We start from the raw sequence: 19029 nt of genomic DNA on the forward strand, positions 1-19029 counted from the left end.
TGCTTAGCGATGCTATTCGTGAAGGCATCTTCAGATTAAGACGTAATATTTATATTCCCCGTGGCGAACAGCGGAAACCCGATACGGGGACGTGCTGATTTCCCCTGCTTCTTAGCGTGCATTCCTTTAACAGTGTTTGGAATTGTGTTGCTCTATCTCACGAAAGGCATAAAAGAGTATAGAAGGAATTCTGTAGCTTTAAGCTAAGTTCTTTGGGTTATAGTCATTAACAAGTGAATACCGGCCTATGGCTTTCAATTTTCGATAGTTATTTATTGATATGCTTGTTTCATGACATTTTTGTACGTTTTGAGTTAGGAAACAACTATGCACATGTCTTGTGTAAAAGAGGTTCTTGTTCGGGAGCCCTCTCGACGTTTAAAATGTCTGTAAAATACTTCTGTCATTTATGTTGACATCTGTGGCGTTTTATCAATGAAGTTTATGAAAAGTTACCATAGATACAATGTGCAAACAAACGCAGGAAAAGTCTAAAGGAAAACTAATAATTTTAATTGAATATTTGTTTAGAAGGTCTGAACCGGTATTTAAATGTCAAGTACTTCTCTAGATCCTGCCTCAGTGTGGTAACTAGAGAGCACTTCATCCTACATCCATTGATTCGCAAGACAAAACCTCCGTGGTCCCCTGCAGGAAGTACCGTATACTGACTGAGGTCAGTTCCACTTCGGTAGAGATTTTGTAGCTATAAACTGCGTCCCCTTTCGTCTTAATGTCTAAGTCAACTTAATAACGTCGATGCTAGAGTTTACTCGTTTGTTGTCGTGACAGACTCCTCTCGTTTACGTGCAGGGTGACCCTGAGTGCTGAGGCTTCGGAATGCGCAACAGAAGTTCGAACCCCTGTAGGTCCGTTGTGATGTGTTTCGACCACCACTTGTGTAGTGGGAGGCTCACTGATTTAACCAGTGGGTATGGGGGGTGTCTTCACCCGGGAATTTTATGCCGGAGTAGAGATGAACATTCTACTATTCGTGCCGAGGTACCAGTTGTGTGGCATTTTAAGACTGGGTGTAGCACGAAGGGACAGATTTAAATTTTAGTGATTTTAGGTGCTTTTTAGTTGTGAATACAAGCCTTTATAGCGTTGTGCATAGACAGAAAGGTAGGTACAGTTCTTTCTGCAAAGAGTTATGTTTATGCCCACTGTACGCCTTCAGAACGTGGTACTTAAGAGGGACTGCTTGAAATGTTACCTCCTTAAAGCTCAAGTCGATTTCATCGTAGTGCTGTGTGTCAAAATGTATGCTTCCGTCGAATTCCTCGTTCGCAGAAAATCCCTTGTTCACGTGACCGGAATCCATCCGATGGTTCATGGCCGATGGTGTTCGCTCCACCTGTAATCAGTGTATTTTGTACATCTCACGTCATTTAAGGAGTGCTTTCTTCCATCATGGTGAAGAGACCGTATTTCTAGTCTTAACAAGATTAGTATTAGAGCTGTCGTGTTTCACACCCAAACATTCTCTCTCTCTCTTTCTCTCTCTCCCTCACACACACACACATATGCTGTATGCACAGCGAAACGTTCTTACGTCACATGTTTTGTCCGTTTCCAGCCTTCTGTTAAGCTTAATTACTGACATCCACATAGTTAAGAGTGGCTGCTACACAGAAGTACCCATTGAGAAATGTATCTGCTTCTGGGTCCAGATGTACCGAGTAATAAAGCGACTGGAGTGTCAATGTTGATCAGTTGCCTCCATCTATTTATTAGATTCTCGTTATAACATTTTATGGAGTCAGTTTTGGTTGAAGCCATGTCCCGCTCTAGATGCCACTTAGAGATTTTTTTCCCACGTGTGGACTGCTGTGACCACAGTGTGGTAACGTTCTACCATCTGGGTTATGTGACAACAAAGCATTTCATCATATAATCATCGCATCAAAAGAAATCACAGATGACTAACTCCATTCACGTTGCGTGCTAAGATACAGGAAACAGCACTTGAATTATAAGGCACCGACTTGATTCGCTCGTTGATACACGCGTCTTTGGGGCTGGGCCGGTAATAACAGGGGACGAGAATGAAGTGTTCAGTTGGAGATAACATTCGTGCGTGAACCCTAAAACGATAAACACAAGTGATTTCAGAGGAAAAAAGGTCTACAGGAAGACCTGGGAGTAGATGGCAGCACCAAATGAACTTTCAAACGTCGGAACGACCTTCGAAGAAACCATTTCTATTGGAGAATGAGATTTTGAAAAGAAAGGGACAAGGAAAGCATAAGAAGGATAATGTGTCGGAAAAGTAGAAATAAGAAGAGAGAGAGAATCCCAAACGTGGTTAAAAAAGTAAGGAATAAGAAGAATAAAATTATACGTAAAAAGAGACTTTTTTCGAAAAAGAAACAGTTGAAGGAAAGGGAGGGGGTGAAGAAGCAGGAGAGAAAAATGAGAATCTTAAGGAGAAGGTGGCGTATACACGCACGCAGGAACGCGGTTGTATGGAGTTTGTAATCACTGCTCTCAGCCTGGGCATCAATCAACGCTGGAGTTCCCTTCCAGCTCTGTCATGAGCGGAGCTCCTCGAGTACACAACTATGTCAGCTATGGAAATTAAATGACTCATCAGCAGTAATTTGCGGCTTCATGTGGAAAACTTCTGCATTGACCGGAGAACTTGGTGCGGTTATTAAACTTCCCTGTTTTATTTAACCCCACAGTATCGTTTTCCTTGTCCCGGAACAAAGTTCTCGGAACGTTCATAATATCTACACTTCCCTTGATATTGTTTGGATGGATGAATAGAGATGGCCTCAGAATGTAACAAATTTAGAAATATTCTTAAAGTAAGAAAGAGCGGGGTTGAAATTTACTTGTATAAATCCGTGACGGTATAACATGGATGACGAAACTAGATTATGAAACAAGAATGCAGGCAAAATAAATAACATTTCTTCGAGAAACAGATGGCACTTCAGAGGCCATCAACTAGACACTGATGTTTCTAAAACGTTAAAATAACACATTTAAGTAACACGATTTAAGAGCGTAGGAACAGCTGGACATCGCTTTCTTTTCTACAGAGAACGGTTAGTGGTCTAATTAAATACAGAATGGATCACAATATTTAAAATTTCTTATAATTAAGATAATAAAATATCATTCATGTTCCGTATCGATTGATCGATTTACATTTCGGAACATTTACACAACATGTTTCAGTTTTTATAAAACCGTCATCAGGTGTAAAATATATCTAAGAACTTAAAACTCAATTATGATTTCTGTAGTTTTTTGGTGATGTTTCATTACGTTTGTTTTTCCATTTTTGGGCGAAGGTGTTGTTTTCTTAAATGTTATTAGATGTACATATCGGCCAAAGATGTAGGAGTGAGTGTCCCGATATGTTCAGAAGTACTAGTGTCTTCGAATAGGTGTGGGTCAATACTGATGAATGATATTTTATTATCTTAATTATAAGAAATTTTAAATATTGTGATCAGACGGATTAAAATAAATAATTGTTATAATATTCACAATATGACGCAATTACACTATCTTATACAGAATGGAGTCGGACGGAACCCGTGGTTGTAAATGTGATAAATTTGCCGGAATAACCCATCAAGTAGACTTATAAAGATGATGTCTTTAGGGACATTTCGCATTTGTAGTCTCGTAGAATTTTACCGACGTTTCAGATATTGCTCCTGCCTCAGCCATCAGGGCGAAGAGTCACTGATCGCAAAATTCCAGGCAGTCAGACAGTCGTCTAAATACTTGCCGTCATGACGAGCAGAAATCTCGCTCAGGTGGACTTGTATGCAAGTGACAGGAAAATACATATTGGAAGGCGAATAGTTTTTGAAGATGTGAACCATGGCGGGTTTTATGAATCGTTAAATGAAATTTCGGGTACCGTTATACGGAATTTCTAGGCCAAGAAAGTAAGTGGTGACCCACTTACAGCTTTTATTTTGAAAAGATCCATTATCGTATGTTTTCATGGTAGTTTACAATTCACGTTGCTGAGAAGGCACGAATGGTTGGCTTTAGCTGTGGTCAGACGGTAGGACATGCTTGTTTCGCCGATCTGACACACTAAATACGTAAATCCAGATCACAAGGAGCAGTGTTTCCAAACGAGATACATCGTCCGTTCCGTGGGAACGGTTAATGGCCCAGTTAATGAATTCGGCAATTCACCTACCGAACAAAACATTGTATAATAATAGTAGTTTACTTTGCAAAGCAATGCCGCGTGATCAGGCTGAAGAAAGCCATGAGACTGTGAAACCACACGACTGTAGCACGTGGCTGTCTACCTGCCACAAGACAGGCGCTGTGTTAAATGTGTACGTAAGTAGCGGATAAGAATGTGGAAGTCTAATTGGAGGAATTCGCCTCGAAGGACGAGGTAGAGAACAAAAGACGTTGTCCTGTTGCAGGTTTGAAATGGCTTTTTTTTTAAATAAAAGGCTCCTTCCTCTTCTGTTGTCATCTTTTCGGTTGTTTTTCAACGTGGTTTGGTTCTAAAGAGTTGATAGCGGATGGCTGATTTGATGCTGACTTCTGATAATAAAGACCACACGAATTTTAATTTTTTATTGTTGTAACCAGGGTTTGAAATGGTTGTCTCTAGACTTCGAACACGAACTGTTTCAAATGCGCCTGTCATATTTTTATCTGCAACCACGGAGTGCAAAACTTGGTTTATCGTTCTGAAATACCATAGACTAAGACTTTTATTAAGTGGTAAGTTTTTCATTGTAAAAGTCGCGTAATAATGCACGTGCCGTTCTTCTGCTTGGCAATTAAACATATTTTTTTCAGAAGCCAATTTTATTTGTTTGTAATAAAAAGTTATTATATTATTTTTTAAATGCAGCGGTGTTTGTGGAAACGTGTTAAAAATAATTATTTTATCATGAGTGTGTAATACATTGAAATGAGAAGTTTTACAGTATTGAAGTTGTACGAAACTTCGAACGTTTTTGTAAATTTAATCGGAATATTCCGGAGTTCAGAGCTCTACATGTCTTGAACCGCGCTCAAATTTCCTGACTTCTGTGCAATTGGTCCCTGCTGTCGTGGACTGCGAACAGAACTATTGGCGGGCTTAATGTAAATTATCCTCAAGTTTGTTGAAGCTGGCTTTAAATGGGTTGTGTGAAGAGACGAGAGGAAGGGTAAGGTCGTCAGAAGTTCAGATGTTAAGAGCAATCCCTCAAGATCTATAGCATGCTCATTACATCCCAAGCAGTAATCTCTCCAAACTATCTTAAGGGCCATTTTCTTAAATTAGCTGGAAACTTCTGCTCTTACCCCAAAGATTAATTGCGAATCCCATCTAAACATTATTAAAAATTAAGCCCCTACCACTAAGAAAATACATGGTACCTCTGTTATAAATGTCCGTATGTTAATGTTTAGGAAATCAGTCACCTTATCTTCTGAGAAGATAAAGAACCATCATTATGTTCTGTGGGCGAAATTCTGAATTAGTAAACCAGTAAAATGATAAAACGTAAAAGAATAATAGATTATAGAGATGGAAAATCAAACTGGCTTTGAATACGTTACAGTTGCGAGATTTTCTTAACTTAAAAAGTTTGTACCAAGTGACGGATTTTCACGATATTTGCTGTGATATTGATAACACTGGATGTCATCTCCTCTTTGTACTTCATAGTTTTTTACAATCAATAATAATACGGACCTTAGGCTACAGAGTCCACAAATTTTGTGTGGTGACAATTCTTAAGGGAAGTTTTTTAGTGTAGAATGTGATATCGCCATCAAGAGAAAGCAGTTGCCATGATATAAATCCTGAAGTATTAGGACTACGTTTTCGAAAGTTTGTATGGCTAATAACAAGTTAAGCAGACCTACAAATTCTTTATAAAACATGTTTTATATGTTAGCAGTAGCAAGTTTTATTGATGGAGATTATACACACAAGTGGATTGTGTTAAGAACAATATAATAATATACCCCGTCTTTAAGCTGGTGCATCACGAAGTCTAGCAATTAGAACAGTCCTGAATAATAACAACCGTAAGCATTTTCAGTTCATTAGAGATGCAAAGATGGAGGTCCTAAGCGGTACCGCACGTAAAGGTAGAATTGTTAGCTCCCTGTACGATTTGAGGTTGAATCCGAAGATGGCCGTCTTCTAGGTTGTTGCGCCTTGTAGTCTGGTAGAAATTTACCAAAGTTTCAGAGGTCCTTGCTGCCTCCATCATCAGGGCGGCTACAAGGCAGGAAGGACTATTGGGCTAGATGACGCAGTCGTCCTTAACAACGGAACAGGCGAAGTTGATGTACGCGAATTCCCTCTTTATATTTTATATTGCCGACATGACGCATTCAATGTATTGGCTACAAAGGTAAACAGTTTTACATATACCACATATTATGGAGATACGGGATTGTGGTGGTGGTGATTGTAACAACAGGTGGTGGGGTGAATGTGGAAGATACTTTTGTTTGTGCGAGATTAAAAGTTTTGTATTGGTATTGATGGTGGGAGCTTTTGTTTGTGGGATGGCTATTGACTAAACTTGTTGTGGATAGATATTTATTTGGTTAATCACTAATTAATTTGTTCTTTAATTGGTTATTTATGTAATTAGTATCGTGACTATTAATTTATTCCAGCATTGGTTAAAAAAAGAAAACGTTGGTTTTTATGTCAGTATTATGTTGAAAATCGTCTGAGACGAATGTTTGTTGTCATAAACCTCACTTTTTTTCCTTAGTTTTCCTTGACTGCAGTTTAACGTGTAATTTCCGTTTTCGGGACTAGCCAGCTCAAAATGTTGAATGTTCGTCCAGTCGTTCTTCACCACTCACTCACAACCCGCAACCTAATGCCCCAAAGATATTCGCCATGAAGATTACTGCAGTGCTCGCTAAAACGGAAAACGTTTAACAATCTACCCCCAAGTTATGCCAACCTTAGGTATTTGATGTTATCAATCTCTGTCGTAAGTCTTGGTCGACAAGAATTCTCTGAATTCCTCAAAAACTCAAGCCAGTCACAACTTATTCTGTCTTCCCCATAATTAATCTACATGAATCCCAGGCTGTACGTACCTGCTACTAACGGACGATTAATTCTCCGAGGTTGTCAGCTGGCAGTTTGATCATTTTATTGTATAGAGTGGGTGATAAGACACGTCTGGATATAAACGTCTAATGTCAAGGCTAGAAGATAATGACTAATGCTTAATACTTGATAGAGGTAATTCTAACACTAAACATGTCTATAATGTATCGTCTTCCACTAAGTCGACCGATACTACCGTTTTATTTCGTGGGTGTACACTAATGGTCGCTCATTTTTACAAGAGAGTCGGGTGGGACTATTACATAATTATGCCAGAGAGCGTCACGAGAGGGATTCTGTAGATCAAAACTGTCAGATCTCTATTAATCGTTCGCACTCGTGAAACTGTCTGTATTATTTTTTTTTAGAAAAATCAAAACAACAAATTTTTGAGCGAAGAAGGTAGTTATTGACGTCAAGGCAGGCGTTATGTGAAACATTTAGGCCTCCCATTGTGTTTTAAAGAGGTAATTGACGTGACGTATTCGCTTCTGCGAACTTTCTCGAACATGTTAGAATAAGATTGAATATCGGATCAAAGGCAGTTATTAACTGCTGGCAGAAACAGAGGACGAGAGGAAATGCTGAAAGATCCCCCCATGGCGTACTTTATCAAATCTCTTTACCACGTTTCAATGGCATATCAGAGCCTTACAAAGCCTTTAAACATCTGCCATCAGCATCAAGTCTGCAAAACCTTTGTCCACATACTGTCAGACTTTTCGGCGAGTTCCAGTATTCCTGACAAGATGAACAAACGAACACTTTGGATCAACGACCGTTTGAGGCCACGCTGCGTTTGTTGCGAGTGCGCTGAAAAACGTCCAGGAAGTCCTTGCTGTATACGGGATTCTTACCGCACCAGAGCTGGGAGATGGAGATTCACAGTGCGTTAGAATACCAAGAAAAACGTTGCTTTGCGTCAGGCACTACTTTCTTTAGAGTCGTATCTTGCTGCTGTTTTCTTGGGAAATTAGATGAATCACTGTGACGTATAGCAGAGGTAAATTCCACATGTCTGTCATCATACCCGAGGTTGCCTGGCTGGCTCTGTGCAAGTGTTTCGCAAGGACATCCTAACAAGAATGAAACAGACGAAGTTTAATGTACATTAAACAGAAAGTTTATTAGGCGGTTTAACGACGTTGTTTGAAACTGCGGGAAGGGAACATACTGCTCAGAAGATAGGCCATAAGCGTACAAGGGAGAACAACTTATTTAAATGCTTGTTATTCATATCCAAATGTATGATCATTGCTCTCCGAAACGCTGTACAGAGAATTTTGTTTCTCGCTTAGTTTGTGTGACTATGAAACGTGGTCTCTTCCTTTGAGAGAACTTGAAAGAAGGTGCTCAGGAAAATATGAAGTGAATAAGAGAGGACATTATGAGCACAGAACAAGAAACTGGTTCCTTCGGTCGTGCAAGTGGTAGGTTTTTTTAACCAAAGACAAGGTAAGAAAATGCAATGTCAGAACGGCGTTGCGAAAGTGCGACTGGGTTTCTGAATAACATATTGCATGGAGAAAGCGTAGTCAGGAAACATTCGGCGTGGGTTTCAAGAGAAATTACTCGTGGACAGAATGACTGGTGCATTCGTGTGTTCGGCTGGCGACAGAAGTCGGCAGGCTGCATAAATATGGCAGACGACTATTTTCATACACTTACACGTAGGTAACAGAACATAATGCTCCATGTTTTTAACCCTTTCCAGAGACACGAGACACATAGTTTAAAAATATTAGCACTTCGTAGCAATAACAAATCCTATTCTGCTGTCTCTGAACACTAGAAGCTATTTGTGTATTTTTAGTAATTGGAATTATAAACTGAATTACTGTAGAAATTTTATTACGGAAGGTTTCTTGTGCTAAAAAGATTCCCATCGTCGTGTCTGATTTTAAAAAGTAGGGAAACGTGTTTGGAAAAGATGTGAACAAGAATGGAAAATTGTGCATCTGTGGTTTTACGTCTCGCTTTGATCATAATGGTCATTTGTTTCATGCACAAATTTATTGTTTTCAAAGCTCATCACACGACTTTCTTAACCTTGAATAGTCAAATAACTATGCATCGTCTACCTATCATTAAACATAAATAATATCTAGAATTTTTAAATTTAAAATTTGTGCATGTTAATGAGGCCTGTAGTGTTACCAAATGTCTTCGGTCTCGAAGGACACTTTTACAATAGTGATAAAATTCCATTTGAGCTTTAAGTAGTCTCAGGCCGTATAGGCCTATGTTGGTCTGATCTAGGTTAAAATTAAGTTAACTCAACAACTCTCAGTATAGACGCTAAATATAAAATATTATAAAAATCTTTACCGTGATTTCAGATATATGGACGGACAGACAGTGGTGTGCTAGCCAATGGCAAACCCCTCGAAGTGTGATGAATTGTGGCGATTGGTGTGTTGTGTGAAGCGAAATGCACATGAATAGCCTTTCCCCTTTGCGGTTTCGAACCAGCAACCCCATCGTTTGCTCGGGCTAAGACCTGTGTCCTCTTAAACATATCGGTCACTGGGATTGCCTCTTTAATTTAATCACAGCAGCGTTTCATAAAACCCAGAATGTAGGCCTATGTAGTAACAAACGGTGTCATTTGCTAATTACCCGTTGTTGACTGAATACACCGAACCGCGTGGTTGATTGTTTTGTGGCTTCTCTAAGTCCTCCAGGCAAAAGCTGTAGGCTAAATAGTGTTTTAAATTAAGCAACATCTGCCTCCGACATATTTTGTAAGTAATTCACTAAACATATTGCAGTTAAAAGAGCTATGTTAAATAAGGTAAGGAATACATTTATTGTTAAAAGCGTGAGAGGAATTTAATTAAATTTAATCAGTTGACGGCAGTGTCTGTAACGTCGTTGATGTGTGGACTGTCGCATTCAGCTTGGAAGTAATTCTCCGTCCTTCGGAACCTTAACAGCTGAAATTCCTCATTTTAGTCAGGTATGCAATTTCCTCGCGGTAAAGCGGAAGTAGGAGCCATGGTTTGCAGGAAGACTTCGTTTCCTGACATCAATGTACTCTACGATTATGCCAGTTCCGAAGCTCGGCGTATTATCAGTTGTTATAACTTATTTTATGTTACACGTGAATCTCGAGTAGGCATTCCAAAACGTAGTTCAGGAAACAGCCTCAGGCACCCAGAACATTTTTCTAATATTTCTTATGGGTGCGAAACGCGGTTTCTAAATAACACGTGTTTAAACATAGTTGCAAGTATTTTAAACAATGTAGGTCTGTTTTTTGACGTAAATACGTCTATATTTTAGGGTCAGTGTCATTCGGCAAAAATGTGTTACGAAAAAGTGTAACTTCATTGTTATGTTACCTAGGAAACGTCATCTGTTTATCAACAATTAAACAACAATGGTTACCTAGGAAACTTCATCTGTTTATCAACAAATCGACAATAATGGTTACCTAAGAAACATCTGTTTGCTCGGCATTGTTGTTACCTATAAAATATTACATTACTTTACCTTACATTACATTCAGCTACCAATATATAAACTCCTTATCTGTATAGACGTATTTACATCAAATTTTCCGGAACCGTGGTTCCACTATCACGTTTTAGTAAACACAAAGTAAACAACATACGATATGTCTTACATAAGGACTAACTTTGTCCTTTATAAGGTCACCTTTTGTAAAACGTCTGGGAATTTGGCTGAAATAGAGAATATGAGAAATGCATACATCATTTTTATGGAAAATCCCTTGAAAATGCTCTCTTCGAAGACCGAACACCAAATAGTAGAATATCATCCAGATTCATGACAGTTCTATCATATAATAAAATCCATTGTCGTTCTTGATCATCTTCCCACCTCATTCTTCGCTACACATAACGTAGGCAGCTGAAACAGAGTCGTACAACAACCTGAACCGAACATCGCGGTTTACTGGTTAGTACTGATTCGTATTCAAGGGGTCACAGGTTGACAATCGGCAGGTGATAAGCTGTCATGTGGTTTTTGTGGGTTTCCTGCTGGTGCAGTACAATCGCTCCCGTCCACATCCATTTTATTTCATGATTCACACAATCATTTTACAGTTCGATCCAAAACTCATTTTCATTACTGTCCCAGCGTTGACGGACGAGTTAATATGACAAATGAAATACTGCTTACCTTTATTCATATGCCAGTTCAGTCGCTAAGGATGCGCACTGTTGTTATCGACAGTCGGATGCTGAGTGATTGCCATGCCAACCTTCTTACAAACCACCACTTCACTGTATGGTCAGACTGGAACTGCCAGCTTACTGGCTGTGCATGGTAACAATGCCCTGGAGCGGAACATGCTTTCGCGATGTTGCCACAGTTGGCACAGTAAAAACCAGGTGATGGCATTATTCCAATCCACCTGACACTCCTTCCGCAATGAATGTAATTTAATAAGAGTCTGTTGTATTCCTTTCCGCAAGCCATCAAAGTAGCCGGCTCAAGAAAGTGTTAGGACTGGACGACTAGGGTTCGAATCCTGGAAGAGGCAATAGTTTTTGGAACCACGTCCTCATCGTCTCTGACCTCAAAATACGTTCGTGCCCACTGGGTTTCAAGCTCGCTGTTCTCCAGTGGATCGACTGGAACGTAAACATAAAACTCACCTCCATCTTACATATTTTCCAGTATAAGAGGGAGAAGAGTGGCGATTAAGTTATAACCAAGAACTGTACCAGCTCTGCAGATCATCTGATATCATTGCAACAATTCAAACTTCAAGATTTCTGTCTTCTGGGTTATTGCGCTGTGTAGTCTGGTCGATGTTAACCAACGTTTCGGAGGTCATACTGCCTCCGTCATCAGACTATGAAGATTTCTGTCTTCTGGGTTGTTGCGCCGTGTAGTCTGGTAGATGTTAACCAACGTTTCAGAGGTCATACTGCCTCCATCATCAGGGCGATGAGTATGAAGATTTCTGTCTTCTGGGTTGTTGCGCTGTGTAGTCTGGTCGATGTTAACCAACGTATCAGAGGTCATACTGCCTCCATCATCAGGGCGATGAGTATGAAGATTTCTGTCTTCTGGGTTGTTGCGCTGTGTAGTCTGGTCGATGTTAACCAACGTATCAGAGGTCATACTGCCTCCATCATCAGGGCGATGAGTATGAAGATTTCTGTCTTCTGGGTTGTTGCGCTGTGTAGTCTGGTCGATGTTAACCAACGTTTCAGAGGTCATACTGCCTCCGTCATCAGGTCGATTCATCGACAGGTTAGGTTAGGATATGTTGGGTTAGGTTAGGTTAAATTACGTTCGGTTAGGTTAGGTTTCTTTGGGTTAGGGTAGGTTATGTTCGGTTGTTTAGTAGATTTTGTTAGGTTAAGTAAAGTTTTGAAAATATTTGTGACGTTTTGACTCGTATGGCCATAATTCTTCAAGCCGTTACATACGTCACGCTTAGTCAAACTTTGTCACGCTTATTAAATTATGCAGATATTTGTAATATAGTCTTATTATTATTGTTGTGTGGTTTATTCCACCAGTTTTTTGCATCTCAGATTGTACCAGTCTATACATTTATATAAATGGGTATTATTCAAGAAATTGCAATTTCCGTATGTTACTGATGTAAATGCATGAATAATATTTTAATGTGTGAAAACTTTTCAGTATGATTCCATGTTATATGTTGTAGTCAATGAAAGCATTAATTTCTTTAGATCCAGATATAAGTGTGAAGACTAATTATATAGTTTAAACTGTAAGATCAAGATATGTTTTTCATTGACAATTTGTAAACCTCAACTGATCTCAATCCTTAAGATCATTAGATTACAACATGGTTCAGAACATTTCAGTAAGGGCGGTTATTGATTAATATGGATCAAATAGATATAATTATGTAATTTCTTAAGGAATTTTCATTTTGTTGGGATACCTTCAACTTATGGACGAATATTATGTGAAAATATTATACATTATTTTCACCCTCTGAGACTTAGATTGTTTACGATATCAGGGTTTCAGAATTATTCATGGTATATGAGTAGTTCTTGTGGTGGGGCAGAGGTATTTTGAAGGTTGAAGAGTAGATAACCTTCTTACCGACTTGGCTATTGTCACGTCGCTGTTGTGTATACTTGTGAATCGTTCTACAGGGCGCAGCACAATACGCACGGCGCTACGTTGCCCACCAATAGCATTGTATGGTGCAGGAAATTCTTTGGAAAGTCAATTGAATACTCTGCTTGTCAAAGAATATCTAACTTTCTTTTTGGAACCCGATGGTTCATCACCGTGTTCACAAAAGCCCACCACTAGACTCTATCCTGAGCTAGCTGCATCTAGTTCGCTCCATCATTTCGTAACTCCCTAAGGCCTATATTATTGGAATTATGCATTTATGTTAATCCATGTCTCAGATCCTATTATCAATCTGTGTTCTTCCCTTAACAGATTTCATAAGTAACTAACTAACTAACAAGATGGCTTGCGGAACCCGAAGGTTCATCACCGAATTAACCAAAGCACTCCACCGGACCCCGTCCTGGGCCAACAAAATCCAGCCTCCTTCAACTCCTATCTCCCATAGATCCCGCCTGACATTATCCTTCCATCTACGTCTAGGTCTCCCCAGCGGTCTCTTCCCCTCAGGTTTCCCAAATAGTGGACCCAACCAACTAGATGGCTTAGCGAACCCGAAGGTTCATCACCGAATTAACCAAAGCCCTCCACCGGACCCTGTCCTGGGCCAACAAAATCCAGTTTCCTTCAACTCCTATCTCCCATAGATCCCGCCTGAGATCATCCTCCCATCTACGTCTAGGTCTCCCCAGCGGTCTCTTCCCCTCAGGCTTCCCAAATAGTGGACCCAACCAACTAGATGGCTTACCGAACCCGAAGGTTCATCACCGAATTAACCAAAGCCCTCCACCGGACCCTGTCCTGGGCCAACAAAATCCAGTTTCCTTCAACTCCTATCTCCCATAGATCCCGCCTGAGATTATCCTCCCATCTACGTCTAGGTCTCCCCAGCGGTCTCTTCCCTTCAGGTTTCCCAACCAGTACCCGGTGCACACCTCTTGCCCCATCCATGCGTGCCACATGTCCCGCCCATCTCATTCTTCTCGACTTAATCACCCTGACAATACTGGGAGAGCAGTACAGATTTTTAAGCTCGTCATTGTGCAGTTTTCTCCACGCCCCATCGTCTTCCCTCCTAGGCCCAAATATCCTCCTCAAACACCTGCAATCTGTGTTCCTCCCTCTGAGTGAGAAGCCATGTTTCGCACCCATACAAAACAACAGGCAAGATTATTGTTTTGTACACTTTAATTTTCAGGTTCTTAGAAATCAGACGGGAAGACAAAATATTTTGAACTGAGAAGTAACAAGCACTTCCAGAATTTAATCTCCTCCTAACTTTCTCATGAGTGTCATTTTCATTTGTTATTGTTGTTCCCAAATATTTGAACTTTGTCACACTTTCAAAGAATTTATTAGCCACTCTAAGACAATTGTGCCCGCCTGTCTTCTGATGACGAGATACTAACATGTACTTAGTTTTTTTAACAGATTTCATACACATATGAAACAAGTAGAATTACAGCAGTTATATTTTATCATTCGCGTTTTCAGACAATAGTTGGGAAGATATAAGGCAATTATATCATTGCAAGCATTCCGGGAAATTTATCTATTAACCCTTTGAAGCCGGACGAAGAGAGAGAGAGAGAAAGAGGAAATTGGTGGGGGAGAAGTGAGAGACACTTCGATATCTGGGGGGGAGAAAGAGCATCTTATAGCTAGAAGGTCCCCAGGCAATGCCCGCTCGTCCTTCTGTTAAGGATAAAGTAAGAGTGAAGGCGTTAGTGTGATGATTGGCATAAAAGGCGGAATTTTGAACTTTGTATTAGCGAAAGCTGAGACTATGAGGGGAGGGGGGTAAATTTTGACGGCGTTAAGGGGTGGTAAATTTTGATTAATTTAAATCGGGAGGGCTGCATGAGAAGCTTGCAGTGGCAACTTGGAACTTGGGAACCATCTCAGCATTTGCTTGAAGACAGAGGAAAACCAAGGAAAACCTGTGTCGAGATGGCTTGAAGCCGGAGATCGTCTGAATATTATTTATGAATTCAGTCCGTACCGCGAAGAAAACACTACACCTCACCATTACGAAAATCAGCTGGTTAACCCTTTGAAGTCGAAGCTCGTCTTCATAATATTTACGAATCCAGACCGTACCGCGAAGAAAACACTTCACTTAACCATTAGAAGTCGAATCAGGCGGTACCACATAAGATTTAACAAAAGAACATCCCGGTCAAAGCCTTAATAATATACCTCGTAGGATATAGCTTTAATGTATTGCTGCGCCATCTGAAAGAAAGTTCTGGAAATAAGGTAACTTCTACCAATGCCGTGTAGATGGCAGAAGCAATGCTCATTAGACATATAGAAGTGCGTTTTTATTTGGATGTCAATAAGAGAGTGTTTGTGGTACTCGGATCATTCTTTGAATAAACTGCAATTTTCTCAAAATAACATTAGCTAAAAAATTTATCTTTGAAATTGAAATTTTTATATTTTATTTGCAGTAGGAACTTAATTTAAAACAGTTATGTAGATCAGTTTTTCTCGCCCGCGGGACACTGGTTTTCCAAAGATACCACAAAATGTCATCTCACGAAATTATACATTACCGTAAATATGTATCTACATGTAAGTCCTTGCCCTAGAAGGACGCAGGCATATGGAAAAGAAATTTTACATGTTGGATGGAACTGTCGATGACGAAAGATAAGATATTACCTTTTTCTGACTGTGACGTGCGAATTTGCAGTTTCTTTTAAAAATTCGCAAACCGGTTCCAGAACACCGGTGTAGACGAAATTCGGTTCTTTATTTAGACTCATTAGTACATTCATTGAATCCTCAGACATAGAAAACCTGGTCGAAGTCTGAACAGTTTAATCAGTTTTAAAATGGCCCAAGATGAACGATTCATATGTTTAATAAGTCACAATGCATTGGACTTCAAATAATTGGGAAAAGGAAATGTAAGTCCCGTTTTACAGGGTTCAGGGACCTCCCTCGGGTCATGTTGGGCTCAATTGTCATGTGGGTAGTTGATATGGAAAAGGCAACTCGCCTTGTGCCTTGGATGAGGTCCAGACAAAACCCAGAATACAGATACATGAAGCCGCTTGTCATTACAGCAGAAACTGTTAAGACCTGCATTGTTTAAACGGTCCATATGAACAGGATCCTTCCATCCTTTTCTCGGACTGGGACCTGTTCATATACGTTCTTGGCAGATGATCCAGAAGTGGTTTGCCATTGCCTTCTTCTGTGTGTGAATGGAGTAATTGTTGGGATGCCACGGAGGAAAACTCCGTGTTGCCTAGACCACGGCCTTGCCCAACACAAGTTATAAATTCGAACCCGAGACAGCAGGATTACAAGGCCAGCGTTCTAACCGCTAGACCACCGTACGTACAAGATTGTAAGTTTTAATCCATTTATTTCGTATGTAAATAAACGGTCTTAGTTAAGTGTTGTATCAAAATTGAAGTAGTGATAATGTGACATCTCTATTTAATACACATTTCAAGAATCACTTAAAGTTTATAAAAAAAGTGAAATGGCTTTGCGAATCAAGCCCCTTATTTCCAGACTTCAGAACTTACTGAAATAATACAATATTTTATTTTCCGTCTATACACAAACTTAAAATAATGTTGTTTAAAATTACTTAAAATTATAACATTCTCAGTAGATACTGCATCTTGTTACATTTTTTGTATCGACGACATGTTTCAATGTGTATTACATCATCATCAGGTCTATCAATTTTAATATATTTTAAAAATTGTTGTACATTTTGCGTTGCGTATATTGGTTATTTTGCTTTGTTTAATTTTAAGTTTTTTGTTTCTTCCTTTAAATTTGGAGGTTGTACTTGGATGTTTTATATCTGTAAAATTAATTTTCAAATCGTGATTATGGATATTGACATAGGAAATATAATAATTTAAAAAGTTAATACGTAATATAACGTAATAAATGAATCATAATAAGAAGTAGTAGACCTGATGATGATGTAATACACATTGAAACATGTCGTCGATACAAAAAAATGTAACAAGATGCAGTGTCTACTGAGAATGTTATAATTTTAAGTAATTTTAAACAACATTATTTTAAGTTTGTGTATAGACGGAAAATAAAATATTGTATCAATAAAACACAAACATGACGCAATTAAGATATAAATTACTGAAATAAATTAAGTCTTAAATCTGAAAAATTGTGACGATGGTGTATCATAGTTACTAGCTTTTTTGACATTATCAGTCGTCTTAATTGTAATTTAAAACGACGTTTTGGAGACTGGACTCTGTCTCCAAGATCTCGTTTTTGATTAAAATAAGGACGGTGGATAATGTCCAAGAAGTTTGTCGTTGCGATCAAGACTTGTCTGCAATATCGGAAGTAATTCTTGCCTGTGCTCCTCCCTACGCCCACTCTTGAGAGCGAAAGAAGCCTGTTCATGTCTCCTCACTTGCCCACATCTTCTGTCGAGATCAGAATATGTGGAGTTATACACCCACCTTCGTTACAGGTTTTCCTGGAATTCGCATAGAAACTTACACCGGACTACAGATCAAAATACATGTGTACGCTATACGAGTTCCTGCCTGTTTGTGTTTATTTTAAAATCGTGTTTTTTGTGGCCTGTGACATTTTTATCCATTTTTGTGTTCTGAACAGATGTTTGAACATACACTGATGTCTAGTAACATTTCAGTGTGTTTACTTGTGCAATAAAGACATAAGACATGGCGTTTTATTATAAAAATAATGGGTACGTATGATAGAGGCTGACAAACAAATAACGAGACTAGCAATTTAGACCTAGTTTTATCTTTTGTTACCGATTCTAGTAAATATTCGCCATTATTCCAGCCAATTCAAGACACGCCTAGAGTTAAACTGTTCGGTGCAAAAATGACTCATGTACATAAATGCTTTCTTTGTCGCCATTTGATTTGGTAAACCAAATGCCAGGCAAGAGCATTTAATTTGTAGCAACTATGAAATAGTTTTTGACACAGATGTATATAATAGTTTATTTTGTGAGTTCCTTACACGAAATATACGTGATAGGCAGACTGCGTCTTCAAGGCTTACTAAAAGGATTACGATACAATTTTGTATTGGCAGACAACACTAGGAAGTTGTCGATAATTAATTTTTGTTTCTTAATTATCCAGTGTAACATATAATTTGTTCTGTGTTCAAATTGAATATTATCAGTTTAAAGGAAACGTTACGTCGTAAAGAAGGAAATTTGTAGACGTGGGACGAAACACTGTATGACACTGGACATGGCATAGACTTATATTTTCCCTCTGATTTATAGGCTTAGTTAACGAGATAAAATTAAAGCATTTTGTGCTCTAAAATAAGTCAGTGAAGAAGATTAGTACTGATAAGCCTAAAGAAAATATTTTGTAATTGTTTGTTGTATTAGATTGCCCGTTTTTACTCTTGGTTTCGTACAGTATTATTAAAATGGAGTTACTTCCTTTTTGCATGCTCATTTGCAGGGTTATTTAACACAAGTACAAACACTTTACGGACCGTAAATGTTCCTACAGTACAACAGCCATAAGTGTAACGTCCTGATTTACAGCTGTCTGGTAACACGGCTCCGAAGCTAGTGAGACTGACATTTATCTGCGACTACTCCCTCTTTCTTATATGGACAAAGGTCAGGGTTCGTACACTACATTAGAATTCTGTTTTCTGCCCTTTGTTGATTCTTTATGTGTGTGAGTAACAAAGTTCACGAATTTTCTGCTGGTAGTTTGTTGATCTGACACATCCGAGGGTGGTCGTGTGGACTCCACACTTGAGGATCCGATGTCTTCTTCTTCTTCTTATTTAATGGATTTAGGCCATAGCGCCTGTTTCCACATCAAGAG

The 19029-nt window shown here is 39.1% G+C and overlaps 1 protein-coding gene and 2 long non-coding RNA genes across 5 annotated transcripts in view; 2 read left to right on the top strand and 1 right to left on the bottom strand.

The window, feature by feature from the left end:
• Oatp26F (Organic anion transporting polypeptide 26F) overlaps positions 1-11374 on the bottom strand; it is a 55291-nt gene extending 43917 nt beyond the window's left edge. The window contains exons 1-3 of one of the 3 annotated variants that reach the window (XM_022059994.2): positions 11228-11373; positions 1931-2087; positions 1217-1357 (exon numbers count right to left, since the gene is read on the bottom strand). In XM_022059994.2, coding sequence (XP_021915686.2) covers positions 1217-1357; positions 1931-2074 — 285 coding nt within the window. In that variant the 5' untranslated portion in view covers positions 2075-2087; positions 11228-11373. Of the gene's footprint in view, positions 1-1216; positions 1358-1930; positions 2088-11227 lie in introns of those variants that run through there. The other 2 variants (XM_022059995.2, XM_022059996.2) reach the window with 2 other exon arrangements.
• LOC110827892 (uncharacterized) overlaps positions 1-19029 on the top strand; it is a 167546-nt gene that overhangs the window by 44925 nt on the left and 103592 nt on the right. The gene's annotated exons all lie outside the window — the stretch shown is intronic.
• Positions 8132-10790, top strand: LOC147875007 (uncharacterized). Its single transcript, XR_015533617.1, has 2 exons — positions 8132-8748; positions 9418-10790. It is a non-coding gene; the product is annotated as an uncharacterized LOC147875007 (long non-coding RNA).

Source organism: Zootermopsis nevadensis, unplaced genomic scaffold (assembly GCF_977971745.1).
Source record: "Zootermopsis nevadensis isolate Lab colony 2312 unplaced genomic scaffold, Znev_1.0 Znev_ptg000003l, whole genome shotgun sequence".
Taxonomy (NCBI): Eukaryota; Metazoa; Arthropoda; class Insecta; order Blattodea; family Termopsidae; genus Zootermopsis; species Zootermopsis nevadensis.